The 16389-nt window shown below is 41.6% G+C and overlaps 1 protein-coding gene across 1 annotated transcript; it reads right to left on the minus strand.

The window, feature by feature from the left end:
- Nucleotides 1–11965: 11965 nt before the first annotated feature.
- On the minus strand, nt 11966–14453 carry ADRA2B (adrenoceptor alpha 2B). Its single transcript, XM_077469529.1, has one exon. The coding sequence runs from the start codon at nt 13383–13385 to the stop codon at nt 12183–12185; it is 1203 nt and encodes a 400-aa protein (XP_077325655.1). The 5' UTR covers nt 13386–14453; the 3' UTR covers nt 11966–12182.
- Nucleotides 14454–16389: the final 1936 nt, after the last annotated feature.

A 16389-nucleotide genomic window follows, 5' to 3' on the forward strand; every position in this document is an offset into this window, starting at 1 on the left:
CTTGCAAATTGATGTCAAATCATCCTTTTTATGAATGTTTAATTTATAATTGTGTATAGCATGAATAAAGTTGTAATATTTTATATAACAAGATTTTTTTGCAAACTTTGTTTGATTTGATACCGTTAAAGTCCCTGGGGTTGGTGATTCCCCAGCCCCTTTTTGGCCCCTCTTTTTTCCTTGTTGTTTTCATCAATACTGGGACGTGGTATCCTTAGCCTTGGAAGATTCCCTCTCTCTCAAAAATTTATTTTCTTAATGTCCATTGTATAGCTTAGTTAGATGGGGTAGAAGTGGAATGTTTAAATGCATTTAATATAGGTAGATGAAGCCCCCTAGGCCTCGTCCTTTACCCATTAGATAGATTTGTGAAATCACAGAGGGAGGCATAAAGACACACCCTATTGGCCCATCTGGAAGGGAGATTACAATATAAGTGACCATTACAAGTCTAAAATCAAGATAGACACAATGATTGATTTCCTGCTTACCTGTATTAACAGAAAGCAGTATTAGAATCCTTATTGTTAAATAATTCATTATTTTTCACAAATGTATCTGCTAAATCATTCCCAGCCATTTCCTTTTCCCAAGCTGAAAAAGAGGAGAAAAACGGTTTTCACCAGAGTACACTGCTCAAGAAAATTGCCAATCCTATATGAAAAACATATAGAGGGAACTAATTACAACAACAGAACACAAAGTGGTAACTTCAGACAAAATCTCTTCTGAGTCAAGGACTGCTTACCTTGCAATGTGAAATACACTAGTCATCTCTTCCTCTTCTGTATTGAGCCACGGCATTTTGCGGCAAATTTGCATCCCCTTATACCCCCTCTACCGTCCTCAGCAGCTAATGGCGCAGATGCAGTTGCGGGCTCCAAAAGGAAGCTAGCGCAAATGCAGGAGCCGCGGCAGGAACTGACGTCATGCGCTGCACGACATGTAACGTCCTGCATCATGATGCGGGCCAAGCGCCATGATGGAAACAATGCCCACAGGGGGGCATGGTTATAGATGGAAAATACAGGAGATATTTCCTGGTGCCCCCCCCCCCCAGGTGTCTGTGTGACCCACAAGGGTGCCATCTATTGTATAAATATGGGAATAAATCCCTAACTGAGAATATATCTCAGACCTGATATGTTAAATTTGCCAGATTGTAAATGAAAATACTAGAATTTTATAAGTGTCAATTTTATGGAGACCAAGTGAAACCTGCAACAGGCACAAAAATACACATTAGAGTTACAAGTATATATAAACAAAACATAATTTATTGAAAATAAATACAATTACGGCCACTTTATGGAAAAACCAAAAAGTTATAGAAAGGGCTTGTAGCTAATGGATTCGTTCATACCCACATTGTTTTGTAGGTGCCAAGGTGTGAATCCATCTGGTTTCTCACTGCAGATAAATTCTATCCACATCCCCCCCCTTTTTCATGCATTGGTACATACTCTAGAGCAAGAAATGTCATCTTTGATAATTGAAAAGAATATTATAAACCCATATGTCTACTAATGGGAGTTTCCATTCTCTTCTTCGAAATGGATACATGGTCCCTTATTCCATGAAAAAAATGGCCTTTTGGTTTTGCCAACATAGAAGGCTTTATATTCACATTCCATGTAATATACTACGCCGATTGTCAGTCAGCATTCAGCAAATCAATCACTGCAGTATTCGTTAATAATCTACGGAAACTGCATTTGCCGCATGGAGTAGTACCTTTTCGAGAGTTGGCTTTGGGTTTTGTTATCAGATGACTGTGAACTAGTTGGTCTCTCACGATTGTGATCTTCTATAAGGTATCTGAGGAAAAGAATTTACATACTTGGACACCACTTCATCCGTAACCAACAGATGCCAGTATTTTTGGATGATGTGGCGAACCTTGTTGTGTTGTCCTGCATAGCTAGTTATCAACCTAACCTTTTGGTCTTGGTGTTTATTTATTTTTTGTATGTATCTCTATTATTGGATTTAGCTTGGTGATATGCTTTTTGAGGCAAGAACGGCTATATCCTCTACCCATTAGATGACTTTGTAAGGCCTTTGCCTCATTTTCAAAATCTTCCTCATGACTCTAATTTCTTTTAAGCCTAAAATATTGGCTATAAGGTATACTTTGGACCAAAGGTTTAGGGTGAGAACTCGTAGCGTGCAGGATCGTATTTCCAGCAGATGGTTTCCTATATAAAGAGGATCTAACACTTCCGTCTGGATTAACAAACATTGATATCCAGGAAAATGTATTGTTTTTTGATCAACAGTCATAGCGAATATCAGATTATAGTGATTTATCTTTAGAATATCAAAAAAGGAAAGCAGGTCCACCTTAGAACCTGTCTGAATAATAAAATATTGTCTATAAACCTGCCCCAAATCAAAACCTTATCCGAACTCTCCTGAAGGTTATCACAGGAGAAAATCTCACGCTCCCACCCCCCATGTACAGGTTAACATACAATGGGGCACATCTCATCCCCATCGCAAGACCCTGCACCTGGAGGTAGTTGGAGCGATCGAACAAGAAGATATTTCTAAAGACAAAAGCAGTAAATAAAGAATGAGCTGGTTATAGGGGCCTGCTCTTGTGCCTCTTTCGGAAATTAAGCCCTCTACAACCCAAACCCCCAAATCGTGGGGGGTGAAGTTGTTTAATTGCCACTAACACAAATAGTCGTCTATCAGCAGACTCGCTGATTCTGTAAGACAACCGTTAACAGATACAATGGGCCATCCCGATGGACAGTCCCATGCTTTCATGAATCTTTGGTAGCGCATATAAAGTTGGCGTTCTAGGAACCTTTCACATATCTTCTACTCAATCAAGCCCTCGTGAAATTCTTGAATAATCAAATTTTGATAGCTTGTACTTGTTTTACTTGGATCTCCAATATAGGCCTGTACCATTGGTGATTCTTTAATAAATCCATAACCATATTTTTATATATTTTACTAGATGGGGGCACTAGGAAATATCTCCTGTGTTTGCTCATCGAGGTGGCGCCATAAGCAGGGCGTTGTGCCTTATCCCTCCAGTGAGATGTCTCTGTCCAATGGCTTAATTGACAAACCATACAGTGACACCCAGGGGCGGCATTTTCCATCTATAACCTAGTGTATTTTCTATTGCAAGGTAACAAGTCCTTGACTCCGAAGAGATTTTGTCTGAAGTTACCACTTTGTGTTCTGTTGTTGTGATTAGTTCCCACGATATGTTTTTCATATAGGATTGATGGCGGTTTTCTCTGACAGTGTGCTCTGGTGAAAACAGTTTTTCCCCTCTTTTCTTCAGCTTGGGAAAAGGAAATAGCTGGGAATCTTTGGATTAATTATTTCACAATCGGGATTCTTATACTGCTTGCTGTTAATACAGGTAGGCAGGAAACCAATCATATCTATCTTGATTTCAGTCTTGTAATGGTCACTTACAATACCTTGCAAAAGTATTCATCGCCTTGGCATTTTTTGTGTTTTGTTGCCTCACAATCTGGAATTAATATGAATGGTTTGAAGATTTGCATCATTTAATTTACAGAACATGTCTACAACTTTGAAGATTTTTTTTTATTTTTTATTGTGACGCAAATAGGCCAAAATAACAGAAAATGTAAATGAGCACAACTATTCACCCCCTAAAGTCAATACTTTGTAAAGCCACCTTTTGTGGCTATCACAGCTCCAAGTCGCTTTTGATAAGTCTCTATGAGCTTGCCACATCTTCCCACTGGGATTTTTGCCCATTCCGCCTTGAAAAACTGCTCCAGCTCCTTCAAGTTGGATGGTTTGTGCTTGTGAACAGCAATCTTTAAGTCTAACCACAGATTTTCTATTGGATTGAGGTCTTTGACTAGGCTATTCCAACACATTTACATGTTTCCTTTTAAACCACTCAAGTGTTGCTTTTGCAGTATGTTTGGGGTCATTGTCCTGCTGGAAGGTGAACCTCTGTCCTAGCATCAAATCACACAGAGTGGTACAGGTTTTGCTCAAGAATATCCCTGTATTTAGCACCATTCATCTTTCCCTCAACTCTGACCCGTTTCACAGTCCCAACTGCTGAAAAACATCCCCACAGCATGATGCTGCCACCACTATATTTTTGGGGATGGTGTTCTTTGGGTGATGTGATGTGTTGGGTTGGCACCAGCATGGCGTTTTCTTTGATGGCCAAAAAGTTCAATTTTATTCTCATCGGACCAGAGCACCTTCTTCCATACATTTTGGGAGTCTACCACATGCTTTTTTGCAAACTCAAAACATGCCATTTTGTTTTTCGCTGAAAGTAATGGCTTTCTTCTGGCAACTCTGCCATAAAGCCCAATTCTGTGGAGCGTAGCGCTTATTGTTGACCTATGTACAGATACTCCAGTCTCTGCTGTGCAACTATGCAGCTCCTCCAGGGTTACCTTAGGACTCTGTGCTGCCTCTCGGATTAATGTCCTCCTTGCCCGGTTCGTGAGTTTTGGTGTGCGGCCGTCTCTTGGCAGGTTTGCTGTTGTGGCATGTTCTTTCCCTTTGGTTATGATATATTTGATGGTGCTCCTAGGGATCATCAGATTTGGATAATTTTTTATAACCTACCCCTGACTTGTACTTCTCAACAACATTGTCCCTTACTTGTTTGGAGAGTTCCTTGGTCTTCATGGCAGTGTTCAGGGCTGGACTGGCCTACTGGGATACCAGGAATTTTCCCGGTGGGACGGCTGCCTGGCTGCCCCTGGGGCCACTATGAGAGCAGCAGCTCCTGAAAAAAGTGTGGCTGCGGGGCCGGGCCAACATGCAACTGCGCAGGCACCAGCGCTGTTCTGAAGGTAGCCATGCTTGGGAATGTAAAAGTAAAGCAGTAGCTATCAGTGAGGTCTCGTCTGGTGGTGTGTGCCTCTTCCTATGTCTGCTCTGCAGCCTCTGACCTCCTGTCGTCCCCTCTGCAGCCTCTGACCTCTCCTGTCGTCCCCTCCGCAGCCTCTGACCTCTCCTGTCGTCCCCTCCGCAGCCTCTAACCTCTCCTGTCGTCCCCTCCGCAGCCTCTGACCTCTCCTGTCATCCCCTCCGCAGCCTCTGACCTCTCCTGTCATCCCATCCGCAGCCTCTGACATCTCCTGACACCCCTTCCCCAGTCTCTGATCTCCTGTCATCCTCTCTGCAGCCTCTGACCCCTACTGTCTACCCCTCCACAGCCTTTGACCTCCCCTGTACCACCGCAGCCTCTGACCTCCCCTGTACCATCCGCAGCCTCTGACCTTCCCTGTACCATCTGCAGCCTCTGACCTTCCCTGTACCATCTGCAGCCTCTGATCATCTCTTGTCTTATATCATGTCTGCAGTCTGGAGAGGAGTCAAGAATAGGACTGCTGCAGGGATGGGGGTCATGGGAGAAGTCAGACATATATGGACTGTGGAGCGGAAATTATAGGATAAAACCAGAGCCACCAAGCTGGAGCCGACTGACTGAGCCCTGCACGGTGCACCTGAGAGGAGGTCAATGACAGCGCCACCAGGCCAGTCTGAGGAGGAATCAATACAATATTGTAAGGGGGCACTGATATAAAGGTTAGTATTTTATTTCTGTGGAAGGTGGTGTCTGGTCACCAGAGTCCTCCCCACATTCCCAGCGTTTTCCTTTACATCATAGTCTGCAGGATTCCACCTTACATTGCAAGGGGGAACTCTGATGTAAAGGGCAATGCTGCAGACCCTGCTGTAAGTGAGAACTCTGATGAACAGGGGAATGCAGTGGACTCTGATATAAGTGGGTTCTCTGGTCACCAATGCCCCTTTTATATCACAGTTCCTGCTTAGATCATGATCTGCAATGTTCCCCTTTATGTCAGAGTTCCCTTGCACTGTAAAGGGGAAACATGCAGACTCCTGATACATGGGGAAACTCTGTGCTTGGTTATATTAATCTGACCTTCATGTAATTGGAGAAATATGGTTTTTGACTTTTGTTTAACTTAAACACATTGCTAATAGCTTTAGCTACATGTTTATAGCTTAAATATTGATATTTGCACTGAAAACTGCCATTTTAGGCACTTTTTTTTGCAGTGTCAATAACAAAAATGTGTCTGTGCCAGTAAATCTCATGATTTTTGACAGTAAAAAATTGGTGCGGTTTGTAAATTCCATGTCTCTCTTATCTATATATAATACACTCCTTAAATGTGCTTTAAAATATATGGTTTTCCCTTTTGTGAACAAGAAAATAATGTTGTTATGCGGAGGGGCTGGTATAAAAACGTTATGGGGCTGCTATGAAATTATTTCCAGGGCTGTTTTTTTATTCTCAGTCTGGCCCTGGCATTGTTTGGTTAGTAGTGCCTCTTACTTAGATGTTGCAGCCTCCGGGGCCTTTCAAAAAGGTGTGTATATGTAATGACAGATCAGGTGACAGAGATAAAGCATTATTTAGCTCCTGCTTGTAAAGTTTATACACAGATCTTAATGGAACTGCTTGCTGTCACTTTAAACAAGCTGCTAGCAGGCTTTTAAGAAGCTTACTGTAGTGCTGAAGCCTGCTGAAGTGGCAGTCAGCACAGATTCATTAGGAGCTGAATGGTACTTTAAAAGCTTCAATAAAGCTTGCTTGCAAGTCTGCAAATGCTTTACAAAAGCTTGCTGTTCACACTGCTTTTATACAAGCTGAATCTACGTGAAACAGGTCTAAGGGCTACTGGTGGTGCCAGAGCCACACTTACCTCTATGTCTGAGGAATGTGAGGCAGTGTTATTGGTTGTTGGGAGTGAGCAGTGGCATGGCTCGGCTCAAGTGTGTTGAGTCCTGGACATTAGCCACATCTCCAGGGTTTTTTGCAGAGCATGGAGGAAAGGAGCAGGGCAGCAGTGTTATACCACACAATCAGGAGGGTGACACCACTCACTCTGTTGGAGTTAAGCTGGCCATGCATTATACAATTTTCTAATTCAATTTCCTTTAGATGTACCTTCAACTAAGTAGTACAAGGGCCTGCCTCAATGTATACAGCAGTGCATCTCAACCTTTTTTTAAATCAATGCAACCTTTAAAAGTTATGCCCAATCTCAAGGCATCCATTCATAAAAATAAAAAAAAAGTAATAGTTCTACATAATGCAGCAACATCCAAACTTTAGGACACCCAATGTTAGACGTGGTTTATTGTTCCAAAGGAAAGACACCTACTGCATATTGGTTCTGTCTAGTACTGCAATGTTCCTCTTCCTCACTCAGCTAATGTAACCCCTGTACTGATGGAAAGGGGCAGGGAAGGGTCTAACAAGGATGGTATGCAGGCACCAAACGTCATTCCCAGTGGCGGCCAGTGCTCCATTTTTCAGTGGGATGGCAAAAATCGCTTGCCGACCCCCTGCGGTCAGTAGGTCACACGGACATGCACACATCACTCAATCGTTAGACCACCAGCCCCGCACTTACCCCATATAGGTTGAGGGGCAGTGCTTCCTCCTTGTCTGCTTCTCCCAAGTCTCCAACTCCTCTGCTTCACAGTGGCTTCCCCTGCATCTTCTCCTCCTCCTCTCGGCCAATTGGGTCTCAGGACCCGGTTCCTGATTGGCCAGGAGGAGACTCCGTAAGAAAATAGCAAATATTAATTTGCTATTGTCACACAACTGGGTGGGCTCAGGGCGTAGTGCTCTGCACCCTGACCCCACCCTTTTTTAAACCAATTTAAGCCTTTGGCTCTAATCACGGGCTTCCAAATAAAAATAAAAAATAAATTAAAAAAACATTGGACGCAATGCGCCCAGCACCCTGCATGTAGGATTAGGGGCCAAACGCATGGATTAGGGGGGTGGTGCCCCTGGAGAAACCTGAAGGCATCCTGGTTGAAAAAGGCTGGACTACAGTCACAAGTGAATACAAAGGTGCCACCCCCTCTCCGCAGTCTGCTTTTCAGACAGTGAAGACAAAGCACCACATTGACAAGTCATCAACTCTGCTGACTACTCTTTGCCTGCATGTTTCCTAGCCACCCATGCTAAGACTAACCAGTCTTAGTTCTACTGAGCATGGTATAACAGGTGTCAGATTTGGGTATGTATTCATTTTAAACCCCTGCCCCCCCCCCTTTTTTTTTTTTAAAGAATACATATCTGTATTAAATTACATGGTGTTTTATTATATCTGCCTGTAATTTATTTAATCTAATAAATTGTTTTTGAATTTCATATTAAAAGAAAATGTAGGGTGCAGCTGTTATCTATTACAACTTATTTAATATACAGAGCAGCACCGAGGAAACAGTGTAACTAAACCCAAAAACCCATCCTAAAGTGATAACACTCACCCACTGTACTGTATATATGCAGAATCAGAAATAAAAAGGACTACAGAATACCTCCCCCTCAGCTCATCCCTATTACATAAGGGTACAGTGTTCACCAGAGGGAGCGTGATAACAGGAAGAGAGCACAGTAAGTTATCAGCTTCAAGATTTCTGGCAGGATCAACAAGAATTTCTTCCATCAAACAGATACAGCAACAAGCTTTCAATCATATGTTTAAAGTGTTACTAAACCCACAACATTAAAATCAGTCTGTATACGCAGTAAAGCATGCTTGTAATACTCACTGTGGAACTTAAGGGGTTAATCCTCTGCATTGTGTAGGAAGGCAGTTTGAGCCTGGCTTCTTTGATCCTCCCCTCCTTCTACTGACCCCTGATAACTTCGTCTATGGAATCAGGCTGCACATGCTCAGTTTGGTGTGTAATGCTAGAGAGGTTTTTTTTCTTGGGCGAGTGCATGTGATCAGCACAGGGCCAATCAGCACTGTCCAGACAGAGGGCCAAGAGTCCTGCAGTCTCATAGGACAGTCAGAAAACTCCGCCTACAAACCTCAACCAGTGCTGGGCTGGACACTGATAGAAGTCACAAGACTGCTCTAACTGCTGATGAGAAAAGGTATTTAGCAGTTTATATTTAAAATAATTGCATTTTCATGTTCTGTGTACTGTGGGAGACCATATATAGTGAATTCAGGGTCCTGGGTTTAGTAACATTTCAACAGACCAAGAGGAACACTGAAGAAATTACTGCACTCCAAGATCCATCAAAATTCTTATTAAATAACGAACATCCCAAGTGTTACAGACAGTTCAAATGGTAGACGCGTTTCAGACACTAACAGGTGTGCTTATTCATTAACATGAATGAATAAGAGCATGGTAATGAATAAGCGCACCTGTTAGTGTGTGAAACGCGTCTACCATTCGAACTAACACTTGGGATGTTCGTTATTAAATAAGAATTTTGATGGATCTTGGAGTGCAGCCATTTCTTCAGTGATCATATGCGAAGGCGAGCCGAGGCGGGCACCTGTGATATTATTAGGCTTCCCGCCTCACCTGGAGCAGCAAGTTCTTTTGTTTAGACCAAGAGGAACCAAATAAAAGATGTTCATGTTAGGGATTACATATAAAATTCAACTTAAAACAGTTTAAAGAAGAAAAAAAACTGTTAAAAACAGATTCAACCTATTTAAGGTGGAGGATCCCCCATGTAATTTTTCTAAGATGGAAATATTTTATGCATTTATTTTATATAGAGCTGATGTCCCTTAAACACGAGCGGATTTTCCGTCGGAAAAAACATCCAAGCTTGGCTTGCATACACACGGTCACACAAAAGTTCTCTGAACTTTCGTCTGTCAAGAACGCGGTGACGTACAACACTACAACGAGCTGAGAAAATGAAGTTCAATGCTTCTGAGCATGCGTTGAATTGTTTCCGAGCATGTATAGGAATTTTGCGTGTCAGAATTTGTACAGATGATCAGAATTTCCGGTCTGAACTTTTTCCGATCGAAAAATAGAGACCCTGCTCTCAATCTTTTGCTGGCTGGAATTCTGCCAGCAAAAGTCTGATGGAGCTTCTGACCAAAAGCTCCCATATGACTTTTGCTGGCAGAATTTCTAATCATGTGGCTTTAGAGATTTTCTCTGAAGTCATAACACAATTTATTTAGGAACATAAGCTCTAAACAACCCTCCCTTCTGATTCATTGAAAGTTAGGAGCAATTTATGAAAGTAGTTGCCAAAGGCAAAAATAGATGCCATATCTGTACTAAAAAAAGAGCATCTAGTAAAGGATTACTTGCTTTGAGCAATACTTACATGCTGCTTTTCCCTTACTACATTAGACCCATTACCTTATTGTATGAAGCGGCTATTACAGTTTTACAAAGATCATTTCCCATGATCCTTGTCTGAATACCGATCTCTCTCTCTCCTCCTAAGTCTGTGACCTATTTAAAAACTAAAATAAAAGCCTAGAACTCCCAAGAAAAAAAAAAAAAAAAAAAAAAAAATAAAGAAAATATGGGAAAATAGGACACGTAATCCTCTCCAGATTGCTACTGTCCTTTCTGAAAGGGTTATTAAGAATTTTTTTTTTTTTTTTAAGGAGACACAAAGAAAACATTTTATATAAACTGCAGTCCCAAATGGGCATCTGTCTGCCAAAATAAAGAGCGCCTGCTGTTTATTTTATGAGACACACAAAACAGATGTGTTTGCTTTGCCCAGCCATTTTAAGCTTTCCTTAAAACAGATTTTGGGGTCCTAGCCTTGTCAAATAGAGACCTTTCATTAAGGTATATACCGGTTTGTGAAGCCTTTGCTGCAAGCTGCCTATGTCTAAATCATGAGCTGCCTTGTTTCAGGCCAGAGAAGTACCTGTTTATCATGGGAGCCATGTAGATGTCCAGGAACTGGTACACATCCAGAGACTCTCACAATAGCATCTGTCACCTGAAACATCAAAACTCTGGGGGCAAATTTCCAGGAAAGCAATGGGGATGTAATATAGTAACCCATAGCAACACATTTCAGATAACTAAAGTCAGGGTGCCTGATGAATTTTGATTGGCTGCTATTAAACACTCCCCATTGTCATGGTAAATAAACCCATACATCCTGTGCTTAGTAGAGGCGTGTAGCCCTGTATGGGATTTGATGAGAAGAGTTTCCATTCACAAAATTTGACACGTGTGGTGTTCAGTTAGACCGATGCATGGCTCCAGGACATCAAGATCTACTCACTAAACAGATTAGTAACATTGATGTCATAAGTCTCCCCCACCATGAGAGAAAGTTATTGTTTTCACAGATACAAAATTAACGTGTTGTGGTCACAAAAACACTGGGCTGCATTATGTAAATTTGAAACCCAGCAACCAACGAGATCTTGACTTTCATTTTCTGACCATACATAGGAAAGAAAGAAGAGGTGGAATAGACTGAAAGTTAATGGGCATTCTGTACATATTTTGTAGGTCAGATGAATTCTAAAAAGTAAACATATTATCTGAAAACCCTTAGCATAAATAACAAGTGAAGGTATCCATTTCTGAAAATTGAACATAATGGGGTTGATTTTCTAAAACTGGAGAATGCAAAATTTGGTGCAGCTGTGCATTGTAGCCAATCAGTTTCTTACTTTAGCTTGTTCAATTAAGCGTAGACAAAAAAAAAAAAGGAAGCTGATTGGTTATCATGTAGAGCTGCACCCGATTTTGCACTCTCCAGTTTTAGAAAATCAACCAAAAATGAAAATGCAGCAGTAATGGATGTCTTAACAGTTCAATTTTCATATTTCATTCCCTCACCTGCAGTGATAAAATACAGCTTAGAATTGCTGGTCATAGGTAACTACTCCAGTTTGGCATCAGTCTTCATAAATCAGAGCATCCCTATAGCAGTCTTGATTGCATTGCACAGTATAGCAGTCTTACATTTTTTATTTTTTTCTCCATTTTCGCTAATTTTTGGAAATTTCAAACCTGTATCTCCCTCCCTTTCCCGGAATGCAAACTATCATATATAGGTCTTAAATGTATGAATTGGAAGTAAAGGTACACATTTTTCTCTTTACCTGGAGACAATGATGGATGAACAGACAGCTGTAAACCATGGCACACGATAAAAAAAACAGTAATATGCATTAAAACACAGTTGAAACACAAATATAAGCACTTTTATTTACCCAAGCTCAGCTTGGGACAGCAATATTGTGTAAAGCTGGAGAAATTCTCCATCATCAAGAATACACAATGACAATGTTAGCAGAGATGGATTTGGTTTACTAGAGAATGTACAGTTTAAAACTCCCTCTTTAGCTCTCTCCTTCATGTACCCAATAAATAAAAAGTTCCTAGAAGAGAAATCTTTCTCACCATACAGAGTGAGTCCAGTGCCTGCACAGAATCCGACGAAAAGCCTTTCTGAAGTCCTGGTTGAATATTGTGTATATAACAGGATTGAGGGAGCTGTTACAATATCCTATCCAGAAAAAGAACTGAAACACACTTTGTGGGATGTAACAGAGTTCAGGGCATATGGCTTGAAGGCTGTAAGTAAAAAAGAAAGGGAACCAACACAAGACAAAAACACCGATAACTACAGCTAGAACAAAGGTAAACCTCTTCTCTCGGTTGATATGGCTTTTCTTTTTGGACAAGGAGGACACAGAGTCGTTTGGCTTTTTTGGCAGCAGTACAACACCTTTGGACGTGACCATGCTGTCCATCATCGAAGGCCCATGGCCATTGGTCTCTTTAAGGCCTCCAGGCTCTAGATGACCAGTATTATCCTTTAGGACAGGATGGGGCACTTTGACAGAACACAGGTCAGGGGGCACAGAATTCAGTTTCTCCTCTGGATTAGAGCAGGCATTAACTGTTGATTTCTCCACACTGTGTCCAGCACGGTTGCAAAATAACTTACATGTCCGCTCTTTAGGTTTACTGCTGTTGGTGTTCTTCCTACTCTGACGTTTGGCTATTAAATAAATTCTTAGGTACACTAAAATCATGATCAGACAGGGAGCAAAAAAAGAGCAGATGCTGGAGGAAAGAATGTACCAGGGCTCCTCATTCAATTTACACTGAGGCTTGTCTCTGTTGTGGTCTTCCTTTTTTCCTTTGTAAATTAGTGGTGGCAGAGAGATCAAGGCTGCCAAAGTCCAGACTATTAAGATGATACACTTTATCCTCCTCGGAGTTCTCTTGGAATTATATTCAATAGCTTGACTGACTGACCAATACCTGTCCAAACTAATGGCACAAAGGTGCACTATGGACGATGTGCAGAAGAGAACATCCAGTGCCAAGTACATCTCACACCAGGTCTTGCCGAAGTACCAGTATCCCATCAGCTCATTTGCCAAGGAGAAGGGAATAATAAGAGTGGCAACTAAGATGTCTGCTGCGGCCAGCGACACCAGAAAAAGATTTTGAGGAGCTTTCAGTGAGCGGCTAGTCAGCACTGCTATAACCACTAGAACATTGCCGAATATGGTGAAGAGGATGAGAAAGGTGATAATTGCCGCTATAACAGCGGTGGCTTGGATGGAATATGACAGTGGTGCTGCCATAACCTCCCGATGAAACGCAAAAGGATAAGCAGCTGTTACAAAACACCCACTGTCCACTCTAGAGAGATGATAAATCCAGATCTCTAGGCTCCATCAGTCCACACTTTTGTTAAGCATAAAAACAAAACTTTGAGGGACTTCATGAAAAGTTCAGAAATGCCACATTCTGCAAACATAGATCATCTGGTCAGAAATTCACCCAAATCTTGCAAGTGTCTTCCTTTTGGAGAAGTCTTTCCTCTGTGCTTAGCTATGAAATATGCAATCCTGCTCTCGTTTTTCTCTCACTGAGGTACGAAATAGAGATCGTCGGCTTTTAAAGTAGTGAATGTTTAGTTTACACAACCCTACTGAGTGATGTCAGAAACTCAACAGCTCAGCCTCCTTCTAAAGAGGGGAGGAGGGAGCCACAGGCTGGATCCTCTTCACTCCATAGATTTATTTTCTGAACACAGCTGCTCACTGCTCTTTCAGGAGAGTTTAGTGGTTCCACAATACTTGCAGGACCACCAAGGGCACCATGACTAATTTCCTGCAATAAGATGTGCTTCAGCTGCACTGCACAGGGAGTACTACTGTAGCTTTAGGGATACATTCTGCAGAAAGAAACATTTCAGACTTGGCAGCACTTTACCCAACAAGTAAGCAGAATACTTCTCCTGCTTTAGTCTGCAATACTGTGGAGAAGCAAAGGCTGTCACCTTACTACAATAACCACTCAGTCACCTGTGTGAGTGCTGGGAAAAAGTAAATCAAATCCAGCTTATGCACGATTACAAAACATGTTAACGGCAAACACGGTTTTAACTCCTTCATTTACTGGGTTCAACATTCAGCACCAAGGATAGCTCAAGTAAAATTGCTGCGCCAGCACCCTCTACTGGCCATTTATGTTTGCAAAAGTTTTAGAATTGAGACATGCCATTCCTTTCATAAATTGGTTTATTACATTACAGACTACAAGACACCACAGGGTTTTTTTTGTTAGCTGCAATTCCCAATATAAAGGTTATCAATACCAATTTTACTTGCATTCACTGGATCAACAACACCTTCCACAACCACCTACAAGAGAAAAATAAAAAAGTCAATTTTTTTTATGCATAGACAAAAACAAAAAGAAAACAAAAAAAAAAAAAACAGTAATATTGTGGAATTTAACAGAAATGTCATAGTGCTGAGCTGGGTGGGTGATTGTATTCCCAAAGTTGAGAAAACATTTGTTTTCTGCTCTATTCCCTCGTCCATTTGCTAGAAATAGATGCACACCAATCTTAAATGCTGCATCTGACCACATATTAGAGATTTTTTGAGGTGAAAGCAAGGTTCAGTAAATTAATTCTAGTAAAATTTGCACACGTCATCTACCATTAGCATTGCATGCTGCCTAGGTTACAACTATTCAGATTTCCCCAACTAAATTTCCAGCCGCATCATCCAACTCACCAATACACACATTGTCATGTGTTAAACATAAAAGGGACAACCAAATCAAGAATGAAAAATCAAGGCTTCAAAAAGCATTCAGGGAATGAAGCCAAACTCAGTATTGCATTTTTTATCCAGGTATTGCTGTAGTCTACCAGGCTATCCCAATGATTTCTGCCTATGTCTAGGGAAGTTCCGCTTTTACATTTCCTTCCCCTTCCTCTCCCACTTTTGGAGTTTTTTTTTGGGGGGGGGGGTCTAGTTTTAGTAGGTATCTGCTCCAACCACCTTGAACACCCAAAACACCCCAGCTCCCTCTGCAACCTTTGGGACCCGTCACATGTCTTAGCAGGCTGCAGGGCCATTCACCAAGCACAACGGGGGCTTGCAGATGCGCAATAGAAAGCTGCCAGTGAAGCCCCTGAGAATCACAGCTGCCTTCCCTTAGTAATCACGCCGTCACCTCAGATATGAAGATTGCTGAAGAATCAGCCCAGGTGAGGGTTGTGCTGGATCCTTGGACAGGTAAGTTACCCTTTAAAAAAAAAAATATATATATAGGCAACGGCTACAGTATTTGTAGCTGCTGATTTTTTTTTTTTTTTGCTGTTAATGCGGAGTTGCACCCATATTTTAAATGTCCAATCATTGTCATTCCCATCTCAAACGCTATTATAAATGTCAACATTTATTTTTTTATTATTATTTGTAAATGCCTTATTTGCAGTTATTTTCTGCAGCACTTCCAGCTGCAGACACCCAGGCGATTTCATCACTAGGCGTTTTGCGCAGACTCCTGGGATATCGGCATTATCTATCCAAGGAGTACATGGGATACTGAAACAGCACTACGCAGTGGCGTTACTGTGCAGGCGCAAGATTAGGAGGTGCATGCTGGGTAGCCAGCTGCCCTAAATCCTGGAAATGAAGACAAGACAGCTTTAGATGCCCACAGCAGAGAAGGATGCTGCCTGCTTCAAGATCAGGTTCGTTTTGCATGATTTAGATGCAAAATAAAAACACCACATTAATGACATTATCTAAATCTTGCAGTTGAAGTGGACATGATTACAGTGGAGTATTTAAAAAAATGAATTGGGGGGCTGGATATCTGCTTGAAGCATGGTTTAAAAATGCAACAAGTACTGTAACATTAGTACCAGCATAACTTGCAGGCATGGTGTAGGAGGATAATGTTGGTGGTGGATTCCAAACCAATAATGTTGCCTGCACTATTTTTGTATCCAATGCTCATGGCAAACACTATGCTACGTTTAGTAGAAAACTCTGATTAAAATAAATTCCCCTTTCACTGAGTGAGTTTGTGGATGAAGCACATTCACTTGATTTATTAGCATTAGCTCATGCTCCTAGCATTTCTAAAAGTTTTTTTGTCTTGGTGCGCCACAACTTCCAACCACCCCATCCCTCATTTGGAGGGACAGCCCCTTTTTTCCTACTCACTTGTCCCTCTTTTAGCTGCAGAGCTCGACACCTTCAAACACACCTATTGAGGTCAATGGGAGTACAACGCAGCCACAAGCCAAATGCAAGGTGCAATTTTTTACTCCAAAGA

Source organism: Lithobates pipiens, unplaced genomic scaffold, assembly GCF_037356315.1.
Source record: "Lithobates pipiens isolate NorthernLeopardFrog02 unplaced genomic scaffold, aLitPip1_a1.2 Scaffold_8, whole genome shotgun sequence".
In the NCBI taxonomy this organism is placed as follows: Eukaryota; Metazoa; Chordata; class Amphibia; order Anura; family Ranidae; genus Lithobates; species Lithobates pipiens.